We start from the raw sequence: 22351 nt of genomic DNA, 5'->3' as shown, positions 1-22351 counted from the left end.
TCATTCTTCTAATGGGAAAGTAAATATGTCCATGTGAAGTGAAGCACTTGCTATGGATAAAATTAGTAATGCAATGTAATAATCTTAAAGGTACTCTAGTAGAGTAGTTGGATGTCAAGGCGACCTGGACCACTTGGTATTCTATGTATGCTGTTGTGAATTCCTTGGGTGGAGAGTGAGATACAAATCTAGCATTTGTAGTAACTATAACATTTAACACAATGTAGTAACTATACCATTTGTAGTAACTGCAATATTTATCTCACTGTTGCTCTGGAAGCTTGGAAGAAAATATCAGCTTACTGAAAGGAACTTCATTGAATAGGTGCTAAGACGCCTTGTTTCACAATTAGGTGATGAAATCATGATACATGCACAGATTATCTTTATCTGTGTCAAAAGCCACAAATTACTTTAAACCCATGCAGGAATTTTTGGTTGCATCAGGCTATATATAGTAGAGCTAACAAGTGTCTGTATCCCTTTGGTATGGACCATGTGCTTGGTTTGATTGAAGTTGTAAGTGTTAAAGGTCAGATTAAATTTCATGACCTTCAACAAATACTGTTGCTGACTGCTCTCAGCACGAATAGACAATCTCTTTATTGACCTGTATAAAGACATGGTGACATTTTCAACCAAAGGTTGCTCAGAAGGCAACTATTAGATAGATTAGTAATGGGGGGGGGGGGGGCAGGGTAGTTGTGTGTTCAAATACATTGAAGTAGCTCAAACAGAACTTGCCGAACATGTTCCATATGTATAAGTAGTTAACAATGTAGTTTTCTTTCTCTCTAAGGTGACCTCCACAAAAGTAGTCAATTTGTGAACCAGCAAGCTTGTTTATTCTCCTGAGATCAAAAGCCAGAAGGCATGTAGCTTCCTGAGTGAATGTGGAGCCCAGGCAGCTGTGTTTCATTCTCAGTAATGCACTGCAAAGGACACTAGTAAAGCTATTATACACTGTTGAGTTCATGAGCTTGATATGTATTTTAATCACATAAATAGAGCTGCCAGTGTACAAAGTAAGGTTAGCACTAAATGGAACAGCTCTGGTCTCTGCTTAACTTTCTTTGCTATGGGGCTAGTTCAGGATCTTAACTTTCGGGGTGTGTGTGTGTTGCATTCTCATTATCCATAGGGACATATTCCCAGGAGGAACCTAGTATACGGTTCTGCCCCTCAATGGAGCCAGTCACGGCCACCTGGAATGCATTTCTGGAACCACACTTACATGTTCTTGTGTTCTAATCTCCTCATTTGAAAACTTGCACCCACAGAACGTTCTGACCGATAGGTGAGACTGGTTTTACTGAAGAATGGGGAAGTAATTAGGGCCACTAATGTTGACACCCACAACTGGTGCCCAGTCATCCACCATGACATTATGCAATAGAGAATCTCTGTTCTATGCAGAAAAGCATATTGTAGTGTTATGAGGAGGTCAGGTTCTCAGTGTACTACCTAAGGAAGGACTACACCAGTGGGAGAATTGGCCTCACTCCAGCTTCACTCCCAGAATCACCATAGCCTGTGGAACACCAGAGAAGGCAGGCCCAGAGGGAGGCACGGGAGCAATGCTGGAGCACATGGCTGGCAGCTCAGCCTGTGAGCTTGAATGACCACAAGATCAGGGCTGACAGACACATAGGCTACCCAACCACGGCTGAGAAACACCTGTTTGTGGTTGATTCAGCAAGCTGAGGAGCTGCCCTTGCTCCTGATCAGGTTTTCCCTGATAAAAGCAGCCAGAGAAGAATGAACCAACATGGAAGCAACTTGTTCACAACCTTTGTATACCTGCTGGTGTGCTGCTTCTTAGAACTTGGTGTGCGTCACCTTGGGGCTGGATTTGGACTTTGTTGCTAGGATGTACCCCTGACCTTGGAATGAGCCTTGGCTTGTTCTTTCTGGATTTGCCCTCCTGTTTTGGTGCTTGAACTCCTAAATACTTGTGTGCCAACCTAGGACTGTGCCTTGGACTACATTTGCTGCCTGTTGCCCCAGGGGCTTGCCTGAACCCAGATAGTAAGATTGTGAAGGGTTGCAATCACAGAGAAATCATATGGTGTTTGCAAAGCCTGAAGGCCTTTCCTGTTAAAATGTTCAGGTTTTGATAGACCTTCCTGCCACCTCCCGTCTTTCTGGTGCTGTTGTTAGACCAGCATACTTCGGGATTTGAACCCGGGACTTTGGTCGCAATTGCTGCAGTTTTATATAGTTTGCATTCTTGGCTTCCCCAACACTTCTGCTTTTGTTTTGTTTTTAACCATTCTGACTCATACCTGAAGGACATCTTATTGTATATTAAATTAAGATAACTCTACCCAAGTGTAAATAATGTTCAGCTAAACAGCCTGGACTTCCATTCCTGTCACCACATTATGATGGGACAAACCTTTTTTTGAACATCATTCCTGCAGAATGACACTGTGTCTTTAACGAAGTGCTGCATCTAAAAAAAAAAGATGCATTGTGTTATATTGCTTCTTTAATCTTCATCATTCTTAAAATATACCGAGAAGAGTCTCTTGCTGAGACTAGCATCCTTTAAAGATGCAGAGTATTAAATTGGAAGGCATAAACCTATATTATATTGATGTTTAAAAGGCTGTCTTGCAGAAAGCCAGTACATTTGTTAATCTACAGTTTGCTTTTTTGTGTGCTTTAAAAGAGCTTATATTAAATTTCTGCTTGTATCATATGTGGTGAGAGAAATGGAAGAGAGACGACTGTTCATAGTCAGTGATGTGATATAATGGATCAACAGCAGGCTGTCAAAATTCAGAGGTGGTAATCTTTTTTTATTATCATTCGAAGAACTCTCATATGGGGATTGATTGATCTCTGTCGTAAACTGTAAACTTCACTTTGATTTGAAAAGAATTCAAGAAAAACTTCTGTCTTGATGTTGCAGGCAGACTCTCAGGAATACTGGGTAGCGAATGGGTTCTATGGCACAAAAACAGTCAATTTGAACTAGAGCTAAGCAGAAATGAGGTGGGGCTGTATTTCTCGTATACCTTTCCTTCTTGCTATGTGTTCTCCTTCAGTGATTTGGGGGAGAGGCTGTGAAACAGAGGTTCATGTAGCAAAACTGTGTTCCTGATAAGAACATCAGAAAAGCCATGCTGGATCAGACGAAGGCCCATCTCCATTAGGGTGTTCACACAGAGGTCAACCTGGTGCCTTTAGAAAGGGCACAGTCAAGACAACTGCAGCAGCATTGTCTTGCCTACGTTCCACAGCACCTAATATAATAGGGATGCTCCTCTGATACTGGAGAGAATGGGTATGCATCATGACTGGTGTCCATTTTGACTAGTAGCCACGGGTAGCCCTATCCTCCTTGAACATGTTCACTCCCCTTTTAAAGCCTTTTAACACATCCTGTGGCAAATTCCACAATTTAAATATATGTTGTGTGAAGAAATACTTCCTTTTGTCTGTTCTAGATCTCTCATCCTTCAGTTGCAGTAGATGTCCCTTCATTTCAGTATTGTGAAAGAGGGAGAGAGCCAGCGTGGTGTAGTGGTTAAGAGCAGGCGGATTCGAATCCGAAGAACCTGGTTTGATTTTCCTACTCCTCCACCTGGAGTGTCAGAGGCATATCTGGTGAACCAGATGTGTGTCCTACATTCCTGCTGGGTGACCTTGGGCTAGTCACAGTTCTTTGGAACTCTCTCAGCCCCACCTACCTCACAAGGTGTCTGTTGTGGGGTGAGGAAGGGAAAGGAGCTTGTAAGCTACCTTGAGTCTCCTTACAGGACAGAAAGGTGGGGTATAAATCCAGACTCTTCCTCTTCTTCCCTGGCCACTCTCCCCATGCCATGCATAATTTTATAGATCTCCATCATGTCTCCCCTTAGCCACCTTTTTTCTAATCTCAACAGCTTAGTAAAGCTTCTCTCACTGCTACAACACAGGTTTTTTTTCTGTATAAAAATCAGCCACCCTATAAGTAACGCTGATGTTTTCACACAACCAGTTTTGATTAATTACAGGATGTCATAATTGTTACTAGGAAACAGGGCTATTTTCAAACAACCCGACTTTTGTGGCTTTTCAGGAAACATTGTGCCTGGAGAGGGGTACGCAAAAGCTGCTCTGCGCTATAAATATTCATCCCCGTGCATTCATGCCTAACTACTGCTAAAGAAAGCCTACCTTAGTGTTCTAACGTACCACATTATCTCTGCTTTCTCTTGGAATGTTGTAACTTCAGTTCCAAAATAACGTTTCACATTGCAAAACTGAAACTGTTTCAGAGTGTTGATATTAATATATTTGAAAGGATTGGATTGGAAATTTAATTGTTATGCCGTCCTTCCCCGAAGGGCTCAGGGTGGTGAACAACATCATAGTAATACAATACATCATAACAATTCATAATAATACAATACAATAAACTAATCATGGTCTCAGCAATAATAACAGTTTCAAATCCTTGCACTCTGTGGAGAGCTTGTTTCGGCAATTACATCAAGATGAATGTCAATGGTTGTAAACTTCAGAAAGTTCCATGGGTTGATGGTGTAACAAAGTTTGAATTGTGCTGTTAGCTGACACTATTTCCCTTTTTAATTTATGCAATAGAATTCTCTGACAAGAAGTTGTCCGCTTGCAAATGACTCTCAAGCTCGCAGCGGTGCCCGATTTCACACCTCTTATGACAAAAGATATGTCATCAAAACGATAACAAGTGAAGATGTAGCAGAAATGCACAACATACTGAAGAAGTACCACCAGGTAATTAATTGCTTGTTTTCAAGGGGCAGAAATGGGAAGAGAAACACATGGAGGAATGTATTGTCAAAGGCTTTCACGGCCGGAATCACTTGGGTGCTGTGTGGTTTCCGGGCTGTATGGCCGTGTTCTAGCAGCATTCTCTCCTGACGTTTCGCCTGCATCTGTGGCTGGCATCTTCAGAAGATCTGAGGATCTGAGATCCTCTGAAGATGCCAGCCACAGATGCAGGCGAAACGTCAGGAGAGAATGCTGCTAGAACACGGCCATACAGCCCGGAAACCACAAAGCACCCAACATGGAGGAATGTTTTATGTAACATTGTAGGAAGAAGGAGCTTGAGCTGAAAGTGTTATGTAAAATTTAAAGTTCTTGATCACAAGTAATCCTCTGTAAGGCAATATGTAGAACTAAGTCATCATTGGCTTTCTTGACTGCTGCATCACCAGGCTGACATGAACTGAACATGAGTCAGCAGAGTGTCAGCCAAGAAAGCCAGTTCAATTCTGGGTTGTATCCATAGGAGTACAGTCTCTAGATCAAGGGACGCAATAGTACCACTCTATTCTGCATTGATCAGACCTCACCTGGAATACTATGTCCCAGTCTGGGCACCACAGTTCAAGAAGGATATTGACAAGCTGGAACAGGTCCAGAGGAGGGCAACCAAAATGGTAACAGGTTTGGATTCCGTGTTGAATGAGGATCGGCTTAGGGAGCTAGGAATGTGTAGTCTGGAAGTTAAGGGGTGACATGATAGCCATGTTTAAATATTTGAAGGGATGTCATGTTGAAGAGGAAGCAAGCTTGTTTTCTGCTGCTCCAGAGATCAGGACAAGGAGTATTGGATTCAAAGTGCAGGAAAAGAGATTCCACCTAAATGTTAGGAAGAACTTCCTGACAGTAGGCGTTGTTTGGCAGTGGAATTCACTGCCTCGGAGGATGGTGGCATCTCCTTCTTTGGAGCTTTTTGAACAGAGGCTGGATGGCCATCTGTCAGGAGTGCTTTGATTGTGTATTCCTGCATGGCAGGACAGTTGGACTTGATGGCCCTTGTGGTCTTTTTCAACCCTATGATTCTGTTGTCCTGCCCTGGATTGCCCAAGCTAATTTGATCTCATCAGATCCCAGAAGCTAAACAGGGTTGGCCTCAATTAGTGCTTGGAAATCAAAGAAGTCCAGGGTTGCTATGCAGAGGCAGGCAATGACAAACTATCTCTGAATGTGTCTTGCCTTAAAAACCCCTGGAGGGTGTCACCATAAGTCAGCTGCAACTTGACAGCACTTTCTACCACTCAGATCATCACTAGTGTATTTTTATTGAGTCTTCAGCAGTCAGTCCCTAACTCAGTGGTTCTCAACCTTCCTAATGCTGCGACCCTTTAATACAGTTCCTCATGTTGTGGTGACCCCCAACCCTAACATTTTTCCATTTTACAGATGGAGAACACTGATGCAGAGAGTCTTAGGCGACCCCTGTGAAAGGGTCGTTCGACCCCCCAAAGGGGTCCCGACCCCCAGGTTGAGAACCACTGCCCTAACTGAAATGACTATGCACCTGCTTGCTAGTCCCTGGTTACTTCTGTGCCTTCACCAGGGCGTCTCCTTAAAGTCCACATTTAGTTTGTGAACTCCTTGAGGCAGGGACTTGCCTTCTGCTAATGTTACTCTGTAAATGTACATCAAGTATATGAATAACTAATTCAGGATCTTGCTAGATTCGCTGGTGGTATAAATGCTGATTCTACCTTGAAGTAGTTATAAGTACTGTAGATTATAATAATGATGTGGCATAAGCAGGTACCAGGAAGCAGGCCGGCATTACTGGACTTAGGATGTATGGGAGCTAATCACATTTACACCATAGTGATAAAACCTATAAGAGAGTTGAATGGGAATGGCTTTATTGGATCTAGAACTTAGAAACCTGTTTAAATACTACTGTTTAGCAGGAGATCATACTGGTGAGGAACGTGTCCAGAGGAGGGCAACAAAAATGGTAAATGGTCTGGAATCCATGTCCTACGAAGAGAGACTTAGGGAGCTGGGTATGTTTAGTTTGGTGAAGAGAAGGTTAAGGGGTGACATGTTAGCTATGTTTAAATATTTGAAGGGATGTCATGTTGGTGAGGGAGCAAGCTTGTTTTCTGCTGCCTCAGAGACTAGGACACGGAGTAATGGATTCAAGGTTCAGGAAAAGAGATTCCACCTAAATATTAGGAAGAACTTTCGGTTAGGGCTGTTCGACAGTGGAATTAACTTCATCGGAGAGTGGTGGAGTCTCCTTCTTCGGAGATTTTTAAGCACAGGTGGATGAACATATGTTGGGAGTGCTTTGACTGTGTGTTCCTGCATGGCAGGGGGTTGGACTTGATGGCCCTTGTGGTCTCTTCCAACTCTATGCTTCTTCCTGTTCATCCTGTCATCAGGGAAATGGAGTGGGCATTGGTTGGCCACCGCCTGTAGCTTAACTGGGGGATTGTTCAAAAATGTGAGACTCTTGCAAAATAGTTACTCGCTTCAGCAGAGCTTGTAAGGAAACACCTTCTCAGTGGATAGCACTTTTATTCAGCCAACTTGGTTTCCAGAAATGATGGGATAAATACTTCAATCCTCGTCATTTTCTGTCCTATAACTAGTCTGTTTCTAGATAGTAGAACTATTAATTTGCTTTCAATGCAATGCCAAGATCACGCAAGTTTGTGTACCCCTCGGCTATGACACAGTGCCTTCTTTCTTAAGCTAGTTTGGCTTCCAGGGTTGTTGTAATCTAATAATCTATATTTAGATTTGCTTTTAATAAACCCTGCAGTCAAATAAGTATTGTTCTCACCTTGAATCATTTACATAGAGTAGGATATTGATCTAATAAAACAATCAGTGGTACATTGAGATTTAGGGCTCATTTATGTCAGCGTGTTTTTTGTTCATTCGTATTAACCAGTGTAGCTTTTCCAATCTGTGAGATTTTAGATCTCAAAGGGAAATGCACTTTTAACAAAACCAAAGCTTTGGAGGAATCAGACTGAAATATGCTGAAGTGATCAAAGCTTAGAGCAATGCAGAGAACACAGTCAGTAATCTCTGATTTGAAGTAAAAGTGTAAGTAGCGGTGACTCTTGATGGACATCCTGTGCACAGAAGAACAGTGCAAAAAGATGAAGCTGAGATTATAAATCTCTCCCTCAGATGAAGTTTAAGGATTTTCTAATGTTTGGAAAGTTTCCAGCGTGGCTTAAGCAATACCTGATAATAATGATGGATCTCATGGGCAATCCAATTTGAAAGTCTCTGGCAGCTGGGCATGGCAGGGACTCTGCCACTGCCATGCTGCCTCCAGAGGGCACCACAGGGAAGCAGCAGAAATGGGATAAAAACTCTAACCACCTGAAAGCTAAATAGAGTTATGCCAACCTTTTGGGTGGCATAAGTCCGAGGCCCTGGCCAAGGTGTTCCTGGCATGGAAGCCTGGGTGGAAGCCAACTATAGTCATCTCCACCCCGAGGAACTCCCAGGTCTGCCCCCCCCCCCCCCCCCCGACTGGCATCTGCTTGGATGCCAACATAGCTCCACAGCAGTACCCACTTCCTAGTTTTGTTGCTGCAGAGTCATTGAGCATCCAGAAGCCAGCGTCTTTGCCCTCTCCACCAGCAGGGGTGTCCCTTATACCAGCAGGGGGGCAGATGCACCAGTGCAATCCTGCACCACATTCAAGTGGTGACTGACTGTCTCTCTCTCTCTCTCTCTCACTCTCTCTCACACACGCACGCACGCACGCACGCACGCACGTGCGCAGAGGCGTTCCTCCCATTGGGCAAAGTGGGCAGTTGCCCTGGGCGCAGCCCCGTGGGGGGGCGCAGGTTTGTTTGTGGGATTTTTTGTATTTTCAGTGTTTTTCCATTTTTGGCCTGCAGAGGGCGCAGTTTTTAGGCCAGCACCAAAATTTTAGGGATGTTTTGGGAGACTCTCCTGATGCTATCACCCAAGTTTTGTGAGGTTTGGTTCAGGGAGTCCAAAGTTATGGACTCCCAAAGGAGGTGCCCCATCCCCCATTGTTTCCAATGGGAGCTAATAGGAGATGAGGCTACACCTTTGAGGGTCGATAACTTTGGACCCCCTGAACCAAACTTCACCAAACATGGGAAGTATCATCAGGAGAATCTTTTACTGATACCACCCAGGTTTTGTGAAGTTTGGTCCAGGGGGTCCAAAGCTATGGACTCCCAAAGGGGGTGCTCCATCATCCATTGTTTCCAATGGGAGCTAACAGAAGATGGGGGCTACACCTTTGAGGGTCCATAACTTTGGATCCCCTGAACCAAACTTCACCAAACCTGGGTGGTATCATTAGGGGATTCTCCTAAAGATACCCTGAAAGTTTGGTGCTGCTAGCTTAACAATTGCACCCCTGCCAGCAGGCACCCCCCAGATTTCCCCAGATTTTCCTTTTAAATCCACCCCCTTTGACATGGATTTAAAGGGAGAATCTGAGGTCCCCAGTTTAAACATTGCAAGTGATGCTGTTTCAGGGTGGGGGAGAACCAACCCCAAAATAGCATCACTTCCAATGTTGTTTAAACTGGGAACCCCAGATTCTCCCTTTAAGGTAGATTTAAAAGGAGAATCTGGGCTCCCTAGTTTAAACACCATTGAAAATGTGGGCTGTTTGGGGGTGGATTCCAGCATCACTTGTTTAAACTAGGGAGCCCAGATTCTCCTTTGAAACGTTGAAAGTGATGCTGTTTCCCCCAGTTGGGGGTACTGGATACAACACCATAAAATGTTTTCATAGCAGTAATGAAACATTTTGAAAGCATTTTGAAAATGTTTTCAAAAAATTATTTCTGCTGTGTGGCATGGCTTATTGCTGTGCTCAGGTTTGTGAGTTGGGGCATGTTCTATAATGTGATGGTGACTTTGAAACAACCTGGTGTAAAAAATCATTGCTTGGTCACAGTGGGGGAAGGTGGCTGCCCATGGGGGGCGCCAAACTCCAGTTTGCCTAGATACGCCACTGGACGTAGCTACAAGGGGGGTGCGCGTTGCATTGGGCACACGCCTGGGGGGCATCAAACTCAGGTTTTGCCCAGGGCTCCAGTTTGCCTAGTTACGCCACTGCGCACGCGCCCACACACACACACACACACACACACACTAGGATTGGCCATAAATTCATCAGTGTGCCCTGCTGAAACGTTCTTTGTTAGCTCAAACATAATGCAGTCTTGAAAATTAGATATTTCATTGTACTGATCCTTCAAAGTGTCCTTCCTCTGTTCCTGCTACTACCACGGAATGCCTTTAATATGTATTTTCCCACTGTGCATGCATCATGACTGAACTTGACAGGGGCTTGCCCCAGTGCAGAGCTGCCACATTCTTGGAACCTGGGTACAGTTTTTCCAGACTTGGCAGCAGCGGGCAGCTAACACAAAACCTCAGCTGTCATACGGCATGCTGAGGCACATGCCTTTATGAATGGTGTGATATATCTTTGACAGCATTTGCATGAGATGTTATAGAATATGACAATATGATCTCTTCTTTGTGATGGACAGGGGCATACTACTCAGACAAGGACTTGATCTTATTCTGAACAGAAACTCTTATAGTGCCAAGACTGAGTCCTGCAGAAACTTTTTCAGTGTTGAGTCTTGCCTATGAGCCAGAGACTTCTCTCCTTTTACCAGTATGCTCCCCACACAGCCCAAATAAATATGTAAGCACTGGTGGGTGTTGTTTGGGTTTCGATTAGGGTTATTTTGCATACAGCTTAAATTCTGCATGGATGTTTCTTTAATTGTTTATGCTTGTAAGTGTCTCTAAACATATAATTTTCCGCTGTGTATTGCACAAATCTTTAAAGTTGTCTATTCTACGACACACTTACATGGAACTAAATTTCTGCCACAATTGGGACAATAAGTAGATTAATACTAACTCTTCCACTCAGTATATGGATTATTTTGAAACCAGTTTCTCCGAATCACTTAGTGTTTATTAAAGAAATAAACGTGAAAGAGCGCAATTGTATTTTAGTCCTCTTTTGGTAACTGTGGAGATCCTCTTTCCAGACTATTATAAATGCCACAAGAGTACAGATAATTATTGCCTTGATAATTCATTGTGCTTTGTGTCTGTCTTGTAACGCAGCGAGTTTAATCTTTTCATCGGTTGAATGACATGACTGGTTAAATACTTTTCTCGTTAAGCAGTCAATCTGTGAAATAAAATCCCGCTGTGCTGTGTGGCCTGATAAAACAATAGCACTAAAACCATTGAGTGCAGGCAGCTCACAATGGAATTCATTTAGCAAAAGGGGACCTAATGGGTCAGGCTTGTAATATTAATTGTACAAGGACAAATGGATCCTTTCTAGGAAGCATGAAAGAGTTACAATAATGAGCAATAAGGCTTAATGCTGACTTTATGTCAAATAGAGGGGGCTGTAGACTCCTGTATTGCCAGTGGGCTAAGGCTGCTGCGTACCTGTGGCATTGTCTCTCTCAATATACCCCCCACCCAAAAAAAGGAATGTTATGCTCAGCTAGTAGTAACCTATTTGTGGTCCCTGAGCCAAAAAGCACCTGGCTGTCCTCAATCACAGCCAGAGCTTTTTCAGCACTGGCCTCGGCCTGGTGGAATTCTCTGTCAAGTGAGACCTGGCTCAATTCTTCTGAATCTGCAAGAGTGAGATGTTCTGCCAGACCTACGGTTGAGGCAGCAACAGTTACATCTTCGCGGGAAGCTGTGATGCTTTGTTTTGTTTTTTGTCCCACATAGCATACTGGAGCATACTTAAATATATAATTGGCAATATGGATTTGAATTACAAAGCAGTTATTCGATAAAATGGGATGGGGAGCCATTGGTAGTCCTAGCACACAGACACACCCATTTCAGGCTACATTTAATGTGCTGTTTTATTTTATTCATAAGGAGTTTCTGTATTTCTGTATAGTTATATTTCTGTTTAGGAGCTGCATGGCGTAGTGGTTAAGTGCTTGCACTGCCACTCACACGATCAGGAGTTCGAGCCCCCTGTGGGTCAGATATCCTGGCAGCTGGCTCATGGTCAACACAGCCAATTTCTTGGTCGGTAAATGAGTACCTAGCACATAGCTAGCGGGTAAAGAATAACCGGGGAAAGCAATGGCAAACCACCCCACAAAAACGGCTTGCCTATGAAATCACTGCTTGCAGTGGTACCCCAGGGTTGGACATGACTGAAGGGGAAACTTTACTTTATATTTCTATTTAACTCCCTGGTTGTACACATATTTCACAGCTCTACACAGGGTTTTTTTACCGTGTGCTTAAGTCCATTCATGACTACTACAAGATGCCTCGTTGTCCTGTTATAGCATTTCTATAGTTTATTTGTTTTCTGGAAGTAAACAAAATACCATAAAAACAGCAGTATAAATAATCAATATTTAAAAGCTATTAAGAATGTTCCAAGTTTCTACTGGCTCAATTTTTAGGCATACTTTCATTCTTGCTGTGGTTGGAAAGCTGCATAAAATATTTCTTTCAAAACATAGCTGCGGATGAGGCAAGGGGGATACAAAGGGGGATACAAAGAGAATTGGTAATTGAAGTGAGAGGATAATTTATTCTAATTCTAACAAATGGTTACCAGTTTCTCGGCCCAGGAGAGGGGCCTGTGAAGGTTACCAGTTTCTCTTCTAGCAGGCCATTAAAGATTTCAGCTGATTTAATTTTGACTTAATTTGATTAAATATAATGTCTTATCAGATATTTTCATTTATGTGATTCTGTCAAAATTTGAGGTAGAGATCACAAAGTGAAGAGAGGGAGGTGGAGCTGGGGAGAAATCAGGAGGATATGCACAGATTTCAAGCGTAGGCTTGTAGGCAAAGGTTGCCAGCCCTCAATTACAACTGATCTCCAGGTTAGATATCACATCCCCTGGACAAAATGGCTGCTGTAGAGGGCGGACTCTGTGGCATGATGCACCGCTGAGGTCCCCCCCCCCCAAAGTCTATCACCAAACACCCAATACTTTTCCAATCTGGTGTTGGCAACACTACTTTAGGCTATGATCCAGGTGTGGTGGGGTGGAGAGGGGAAGAATAGAAATACGAAGGTCCAGGAAGGAATGTGTGACATTCCCATGTGTGTAAGTACAATTTTACTAACACAGGAATTTTTGCACGAGGATAAGAGACCTTATGTAAGTTAACTAGATCTGATGGGGTTTGATGCACATTTTTCAATATTTACAATTTGATTAATGTTTTTGTGATTTAATATAATTGTAGCTCTTTTTGTAAATTGCGGTGATATCTCCATATACAAGGTTGTTCCTTGTAGCTGGGACTCCAGAGAGTAATTATAGAGAATTCTGCAGTCTGTCGGAAATTTGGAACAATGGATGTGTTTTTAGAATCTCAGGACTCAGTAGGGTCAGTTGGGTCATCTTCTCCGGTTGGTGTTTCCCACCCCCTTTGAGTATACATGGACTCCTCATGGCTACAGGAGGTAATGGAGCCTGCCATGGTGTCTTCATGGTACTTAGAATCTTTTCTGGTGGATTCTGGGCTTATCCTGGAGTTCAATTGTCCTGATGACTCACAGCCTTGTTTATAAGTCAGATTTGGAGAAGTGTTGAGATAAAAAACCAGGCCAGCTTTGGAATTTTACATATATAGTAGTTCCTGTAAAGTAATATACCAGAGCAAAAATAGTTTCAAAAATGATGTTGCTTTCAACTATGTACTGATAGGTTCTGTTGCCTTTTTTTTCTTATTGCCGGAAGAAAGGGAATAATGAGTGAATTGCAAAATAGCTGCTGTTGGATACATCTTGAGTTTTTGCTTCTGTTTTTAAGGAACTCTTTCCCTCTGCCCCATCCTTAATTGAATTTGGCATGGGAAGAACTCTGATTCTTCTGTAAAGCTACTCCAACAACATGCTCGTCAGTCTCAGACACACACTCCTTCAAAGGGGGCAGGGGGCAACAATAATGCGGCACCCAAGTGGCAAGGACATATTGCCCAATAAAACCATTGCCCAGTGTTAACAATGTAAAAGCTTTTAGGCTAAAACATGCAAACGCCCAAGGATTAAAACATATAATTCAGCTAACTCACAGAGAAATTTGCTGGTGAAAAAAAAATCACCTTCCACCAAATACTCTCTGGAATAAAACTAGTTTGCACGCCTTCCTATGTGTTGTCAATGAAGGCACCCTTCTTACCCACTCTGGCAGACGGATACACAGGACTGCAAAGTGTAGATTCATTTGCCAGAGAGCATGAGGTGATTAACCTTGAAAACCTAGTTACTGTGTTAGTTGTGATATAGGACCTTAGATCAAACTGAAGTGCTCTTTAGTACTGCTATTTGTACAATAAAGAGAATTAGCAGACTGAATTATTGAGTAGTATAAGCATATTTATGGGATTAATCGGAGCCCCTGTTTTGTAAGCAGCAATTAATTTGATCTAAACTTGACTCATTAGTAAATAAAATATATAGTCCTGTAGCAAATGTATCAGATGCTTCACAGATATTACATCAAATGATACTCAAATAATGTTGCATGTCGTAAGAAACTAAATCCTCTTCCAGGACATTTCCATGCTTTCTCTCTTCTATAACTGTTTAGCCTATTACCCTGTTAATCTTAGGATTTTATGATTCCCAAGCAGGAAATATTTCTACACTGGTACTCCTTCTAAGCATGGTACACTATTATGATGCCCAAAGTAACTAGATTTATAGTACTGTGCATTTATTTGTTTATATTCTTTCTCCCCAATGGGGACCTGAAGCAGCTTACATCATTCAGCTCTTCTTCATTTTATCCTCACAACAACCCTGTAAGGTAGGTTAGGCTGAGTATGTGCCTAAGGCAGGGGTAGGGAACCTGCGGCTCTCCAGATGTTCAGGAACTACAATTCCCATCAGCCCCTACCAGCATGGCCAATTGGCCATGCTGACAGAGGCTGATGGGAATTGTAGTTCCTGAACATCTGGAGAGCCGCAGGTTCCCTACCCCTGGCCTAAGGTAACCCAAGAACTTCTGCAGAATGGGGTGGGGGAAGGGGTGGAGCGAGGGGAAACTGTGCCCAGGGTGCATGCACGCCCTGTGCCCCTGCCGCCCCCGCCCCAGAATGGTCCCGCCACAGCCCAGCCATGACCCCACTGTGGCTCCACCTGGGGCGTTCCCCCCCCCCCGGTCCCATTGGTGCTACGCCACTGGGTGGAGGAGTGGGGATTCAAACCTGGATCTTCCAGATCATTGTCTGGCACACTCGAGTATTACACCACACTGGCTGTCAGTATAATATTTATCTGTACAGGGATGTAGTGACATATTTCAGGGACTTTTTCTGCAGTACGTAAATGCCTGCCTTTACATCAGATTCCAAAGTGTATTTTCTGCCTGTGATTATTGCATCAGCAGAAACAATGTCAGCCTTCGTCATTCAATAAATCTTTGTTATGTTCTTGCATCTTTGTCAGTAGTAGAACAGGAAGTGGAGTGTTCACTGTGATTCTTTATGGTTAGATGGGTAAACTCCACTCAGTCTAAGTGTACATGGAAAGAACTCCAGAGATTTGGAGAGGTGGCATCAGCGGGGGGAGGGGGGAGCAGGGGGGGTTGGGGTGCAGTCCCTTGCAGCTCATGGGATGCTGGAGCGGGGGGGGGGGCGGTTGGGGTGCAGTCCCTTGCAGCTCATGGGATGCTGGAAGGCTCCTAACTTTTGAGGATGCTACTGCTGAAAGGAGGAGTTGAATGTCTTCTATGTGCATGTACTCTTCTGAGACCCCATAAAAGTCCTGATATAATTTGCCTTGTCATTACCTAAAATAAAAAGTATTAAATGCGTAGATTAATATGTTAAGAACATATCTTTTTTTTTTAGTGCAAACAAGCCAAATTCTTGCATACTATGCATTGTGTTTAATCTGCTAGTTGTCCCAAGGCATGATACCTGTTTTGATAGCTCCCATATATCTGCAGGTGGCAGGCTCCAAGGCGGACATCCTTTTTTGTGAGGCAATGCTGAGATCTTAGAAGTGAAAGTACATAGTTTCTACCTGCTGGAAGTGAACTGTGTAATCATGAGGTGCAGATTTGAGGTGAGAACTAGCAGAGAAGGGAATCGGTAGGTTATGTGGAGTCTAAAATGTTCGTAAGAAAAACAGGCGTTGGTGAACCAACCAAAGAGATTCCAAATATATTTGAAGTCTGTTTTCACATTTCGTTTCTGTATTGAAGAGCCTTCTCAAAATGTAGTTTTTATTGCGGCACGATCCACAGTCTGCATAATAGTGGAGGAGAGAGGGTGCTGTAGAAACCTCTTTAAGTGTTTACTTGCAGTACATATCTTCTCTAAGTGAAGTGATGTGTCTGAATCTTGTATTCTTTTTATCTGTCACTTTTATGTACCTTCAAAAACACATGTCCTGCTCTGTGTGTCAGGTAGGTACTGAATGTCTAATACAGTATCTGTCCTTCTGTTTGTCTCTAGTTTATAGTGGAGTGTCATGGAAATACACTTCTTCCCCAGTTTTTGGGCATGTATCGGCTTACAGTGGATGGAGTTGAAGTATATATGATTGTCACAAGAAATGTATTCAGCCATCGCTTATCTGTTTATAGGAAATATGATTTAAAGGTAAGCATCGTTTTCAAAATATGATTATTGTAGTAGTTCAGATTGATTGGGAGAAAAAGTGATGTAGAGACCATTTCTGCAATATCTGCCCTAAGTTCAAAGCTGTTGGGAGACGGAGATTCTACAACTTTCTCATGGCATTATGGTGCATTTCCTGGCATTTCACTGGCTTTTCTCCAGTCTTTCTCAAACCTGGTTTGTGCTGAATTTTTGCGGAAGATTGTAGTGAAGGCTAGAGAAGTGCTGTATGCGTGGGAAAATTCAAATTTTCCCACCTGCATGGCCGCCATTTTCTCTAACCCTGTTTTGTGGCAGCCAATTCCTCCCCTGCCTCCACAGAGCTTCTTTTTTTGGCCCTAGAATATCATTATAATGTTATCACATTTCACCAATATGTGTACCGGGTTCCCTGAAATCACAGGTTTCTTTTTAAAAAGAGTAAGTCTCTAGCCCTTTCCATTGCAGAAATATACCTTTCCCAGTAACATCTGTGCATTGAAAGAGCTTAGAGACTTATTCTTTTTTAGTGAAAGCTGGAAACTTCGAGAACCTAATATGCATATTAGTATAATGTTACATTGACATAACATTATTCTAGGGCCTAATTTTTAATTGCAAAGCCCAGGAGGGATGGCTGATTCTGGGGTACTGGGGCAGAGAAGTTACATCAGCAACAGGGGAACCACCCAAACTTGTCCCCATGTAAAAACTACCAGAATCTGTTGGGTATTTCCTACTGAGTACTAGCTATTGCCATATTTTAAAATCTAACCAACAATTCTGTTAAAGTATGATTACTAAAATAGAATTTGTGGCTTATCTACCCCCAAAATACTTTTAATGGAAATAAGATAATTTGAGCTACATTGTGTGTTGTAAAGGAAGTGGCTTGGCAGAAGTGTGCTAGCTTGAAAGTAGAGAAGTTATAATTAACAGTTGCAGTAGAAGCCATTTGAGGGCAAAATGAAGAGGCTGCATTGCATTTCTAAAGCATTCGAATGGGTCCTGCAACTTGTAATGCATGCAGATTTCTTTTTGGTAACCAGTAGAACAGCCATAACAAATTAAGGCAAGCCTCTGTTGTGACTCTCTGGTGCTTCAACATGATTCTTTTGTTTATTAAAGTAAGTTCAACTACAGCAGGGGATGGGTGGGATTGAAAAGTCACACTATGCAAATGTCTGTTAAATGTTAACCTGAGATAAATATATTTAACTAGCAGTAAAGCCCATTATAAATTAAAATAAAATGTGCTCCAGATAGAGGGTGGAGGAGGGCGGGGGGCCAGCCTGGCTTGTGGGAGGCCCACCTCTTGTCTAGCCCCCCAAATTTATCTTTCGCTTCTGCTGCTGGGTAAGTCTTTGCCTTGGTCTTTGGGGCTGCCTGGACTGGCGGGGAGGGAAGCTTGGCGCCCATACCCTGTCAGGCCTAGCTTGGACTCTGGCATTTGGAAGTGGGGAGGCTTGGGCTGGGCCAGCAGAGCAAATTGCTGGGGGGGGGGTCTTGAATGGGGAGGCTTGGGGGGGAGGCTGGAATTGGGGAGACTTTGGGTAGAGGAGGATGCAATGGGGTGGCTTGGGGCTGGAGGAGGGTAGAATGAGGACGCTTGGAATGTAGGGAGGATGCAATGGGGACACTTGGGGCAGGGAGGAGGGTAGAATGGGAAGGCGTGGGGCGGAGGGAATGGTGGAATGGGAAGGCTTGGGGTGGGTTGGGAGAAGGTGAGCGAGGGAGCACACAGCAACCCCACGCAGACCCACGGGGCCGGGTTGCACTTTGGTGGCTGGGAGAGGGCAGGCAAGGGTGTGGAGGCAACTGGCAGCCTATCCATGTCTTGCCTTACATGAAGGAATGCGGTGAAGTAAAAGGCTTCTCAGTACTTGCTGGCTGTTCTTTTAAACAGACAGTTCTCAAGGGCAGGCTGACCTTCAGTATGCCTTATTTTAGCCAGAGAAAAAGAGAAATATATTTTACACATTCACGTATGGATTTTCATTTTTTTAAAAATATATTTTTCTGAGATGGACTTAAATGCAGTTGTAAAGTGGAAACTGATATACCAAAAATCAGAATACAAGTCCAAATAAAATAATGTGAGTTTATTGGCGTAGTGTATTATTGAGTGTCAGGAGTCAACAGAATGACAAGTAGTCATTCTTGCTCCTTCTGCCATTGATGCTAGTATCCCCCAATATTAAAACAACTTTTAAAGTTGTATGGTGTTGTTTTTATGATTTGATGGTGTTGTTTTTACTTCATAAGCTTCATTAGCTTTAAAAAGGGCTTGAACAGATTTATGGAGGAGAAGTCGATCTATGGCTACCAATCTTGATCCTCCTTGATCTGAGATTGCAAATGCCTTAGCAGACCAGGTGCTTGGGAGCATCAGCAGCAGCAGAAGGCCTTTGCTTTCACATCTTGCATGTGAGCTCCCAAAGGCACTTGGTGGGCCACTTGCGAGTAGCAGAGTGCTGGACTAGATGGACTCTGGTCTGATCCAACAGGCTTGTTCTTATGTACTGTGTCCATCTCTGGAAAGGCAGAAAGTATAGTTTCTAAATAAATTGGTTATCCTAGTCTACAGTTCTAACTGTATATATTTATTTGAAATTAAAAAAAACTTTTACTTGCTTATTCTTGCACTGACAAATGCAAACTGGTATTTGGATTCATTTAACAACAAAAACAAGGAACTGGACATATGGTAAAAATGTAGTTGTTATCAGTGCTAAATTTCTCATCCTTCCCCCACTAGTTACTACTTTGGGATGACACTCCAAGCTGTTCTTCTCAGTGACTTCCTCTTTCAAAATTTGGTTTTTAAAAATTGCTTCTACAAAGCAGCGATTTCGTGAAGATGACTAGAAATATTGAGAATCTCACCTTTCAGTTGCAAAGTGCCCTGATTTGTTGATGAATATGCATTGGGTTGGATCCTGTGACGCTGAAGAAAGTCTTTCTTTGTTGGTGGAAAACTCAGAACAGAGGAAAGGTTCCTATGATAGAAGTCTTTTTCTGTGAAAGAAAACTTGGCGGAAGTAAATCACAAGGTCCCGCTTTGTGAGAGAGTGTAATACATAAGTGTCAACCTCCGGCCCTCCAGATGTCATGGACTACAGTTCCCATCATCCCCTGCCAGCATCATGCTGGCAGGGGATGAAGAGAACTGTAGTCCGTAACATCTGGAGGGCCACAAGTTTGACAGCTGTGGTGTAATAGGATCCAACCTTGTGTGCCCTGCAAATGTTTCGGAAGGAGGAAAAAAAGACATCTAGTATTTATGCAAGTGGAACTGGGTATACAGTAGACCTGCTTTGATTACTGTACTGTCAGCTTCCCCAGCCTTACATGGTTGGTAGATCATAGTATATGGTTCCTTGGCCTCTACGATAATGTCACAATATGTAGTGATGTTAGGCTAGATATCACCAGGAAGAAGGGAGAAAGAGACTCAGAGGAGACAAATGTTTGGAGTCTTTTGTATTGAATGTCAAGAGTTCTGCACACTACAGCTTTTACTGTGTTTAGTGAGTTACTGGTTTCCTTAGACTACAATCTGGAATCAATTCAGAAGTTTCTATTGTAGAAGAAAGACATGGTACAAATTAAATAAATTAACAGATTTATTGGGATGTAAATTCCATAACACAAAATGCTTGCTTTCATGAGGACCATTTGTCCTGCCGTTGCTACCAAGCTCCTAGAGCACATAGATGGCTAGTGAGAAAGGAAAGATGAGAGAGTGAAGTATATACTTCCAGCATTAACTAGGGTGAGATTCTTGTGTTTTTGTTGCAAATGGGGAGAGTAGCAAGGAGTTACTTTACAAGCTGGGAGTTTAAGCTTGGAGCCAGCGTGGTGAAATGGATAAGAATGGCGGACTCTAATTTGGAGAATCGAGTTTGATTCCTCACTTCTCCACATGAACTTAAGCTCAGAAGCTGCTCACGCAAAAGCACTGATGTTGCCGAGCACATTAGCTGAAGTGCCTATTTTGAACATTTGTTTGTATTGATGCTAATCTTATCTATGCAGTGGCATACAGGGTCATAGGACAGTATCCATAGGTAACACTGAAATACTTAACAAAAGGGCAAGATCCATATGCCCATGTATTCCTTGGAATAGTTTCATAGTGGGACGATGGGGAATTGGGGGATTTCAGAAGTGTTTGTGGTGTAGCACAATAGGGTCACAGAGGAAAAAGCAAACATTCCCCTGGAAAACCCCTTTCATCTGCCTAAGCATCTCTTTGGATCCTTGTCAATGTAGTGAATAAATTAATATTGCTTAGTGTGTATGTTGCCAATTGTCCTTAGATAAACTATTTTATAATGGCAATAAGGAGGTACAGTTAGATTTGATGGCAGCCCCTTTACAGATGAGAGCTTGAAGAATATTTCCTCAGAAATGTGTAGTACAAATTAAAGGTGATAATAGTAGGATGAGGAAAGTCCGTATGTTCTTTAGTTGTAGACCTCTGTTTCTTAATGCTACTGGCAGAAACGTCTTGATTGGTTTACTTTTTAAAAATTATGCGCTAACATGGAATTGTATTGGAATATTCATATGTGACGATATAATCTGAATTATCTTTGTAAATTTTTGTTATGTGAAGAAACAACCTACTCATGGATCTGGCAAAGTAATTCCACGTTGAATAGTAGCTTTACCTTTACATGTTTGTTCCAACACACATTACAGATATAACTTGTCTGTTTTAGGGTTCTACAGTAGCAAGAGAAGCCAGCGACAAAGAAAAGGTATGCCAAAGTTATTTTTACTTAGGTGCCTAACTTCATCTTTTTGAAAAAAAGACCAGAATAGTAACTGTTCTGCATAATTATTCTGTAGCTTTACATCCTGTATGTCTGTTGGGAAAGGCCATGCCTTCAAAACAAAAGTCCACACATACTCAGGGCTCTTCTTGCCAATGGTGGAAGATGACACCCAGCATGCTATTTGTCTGCTTATTGTATCTATTACAAAGAAATGCAACTTAGCTAGCATTTTGAAAGAGTATTGGAAAAATATCTGCCACTGTCAGTTTGTCCTTTCCTTTTGATTTATTAAGCAAAATGTCATTCTACAAATGCTGCTTTTCTAAATTTGTTTTAATAGCTTTTTATTGATATATTGGATCATTTTTACAATCACTTTTCAACATTATAGTACATCCTTTATATCATTTTATCCCTTTTTTCCCACCCTACCCCCAGATTCCGTCCTCTTTTCTTCAAATGTGCAGCAGCAGGTTCATTCTGTCGACTCTTCTTTTCCAATTTTCTTCTTTAATTCCAACTTCATTTAACCAATCTGTAAATTCAGTCCAAATCATCAACATGTCCATTTGTTTTTCTTGCCATATTTGGTTTCTGGAGCTTTTCTGAATTTGAAAGGCAGCTGATCCCCAGAAGATCCTTATGGCAATGTGCTCTGAAGCATTGTGCAAGGGAAGCCTGATGAAATCCACAGATAGTGGTCTGCTTGAGGGACAGCTTCTACAAGCAAGCATGCCCACTTCCAGAACTCGTCATAACCATGAAGGAACTCAGAGGAAGTGCCGATGGAACCTCCAATATTATTTTCCTTCTGTTCACAGTCCTTTAGAACCAGACCAACCTAGAGTTATATGATTTTTCCCCTGGATAACATATCGGCACTAGTGAAACTGCTTTATGCCAATAAGTATTGAAACGTACTTGGAGAGGCATTGATTTTTTTCACAAATGAGCAGTAGATTTCAACAGCTGCCAAATTCTGACAGCTACTGCCTCCTCTCTCCTGAATGTATGTAATAATAAACAGACTTCAGGCATCTTCAAGACTTGCAAACATTTTATTCTCACATCTATTTTCACGGGCAGAATTCTGGTCTATTAAAAGCCAATGCTAGAATTAAACTGTGCTAGTTTTTAATGTGCCACAGAACTCCTGTTCATTTGTGCTGC

The 22351-nt window shown here is 42.5% G+C and overlaps 1 protein-coding gene across 3 annotated transcripts in view; it reads left to right on the top strand.

Moving 5' to 3' along the window:
• PIP4K2A (phosphatidylinositol-5-phosphate 4-kinase type 2 alpha) overlaps positions 1 to 22351 on the top strand; it is an 81002-nt gene that overhangs the window by 46518 nt on the left and 12133 nt on the right. For 2 of the 3 annotated variants that reach the window (XM_048511344.1, XM_048511343.1), the window contains 3 exons: positions 4597 to 4749; positions 16254 to 16400; positions 21125 to 21163. In XM_048511344.1, coding sequence (XP_048367301.1) covers positions 4597 to 4749; positions 16254 to 16400; positions 21125 to 21163 — 339 coding nt within the window. The remainder of the gene's footprint in view (positions 1 to 4596; positions 4750 to 16253; positions 16401 to 21124; positions 21164 to 22351) is intronic. The other variant, XM_048511342.1, reaches the window with a different exon arrangement.

The sequence above is a fragment of the Sphaerodactylus townsendi genome, linkage group LG11 (genome assembly GCF_021028975.2).
Source record: "Sphaerodactylus townsendi isolate TG3544 linkage group LG11, MPM_Stown_v2.3, whole genome shotgun sequence".
In the NCBI taxonomy this organism is placed as follows: domain Eukaryota; kingdom Metazoa; phylum Chordata; class Lepidosauria; order Squamata; family Sphaerodactylidae; genus Sphaerodactylus; species Sphaerodactylus townsendi.
The sequence above is the reverse complement of the archived record's forward strand: the minus strand, read 5'-3'. Positions and strand labels throughout refer to the sequence as shown.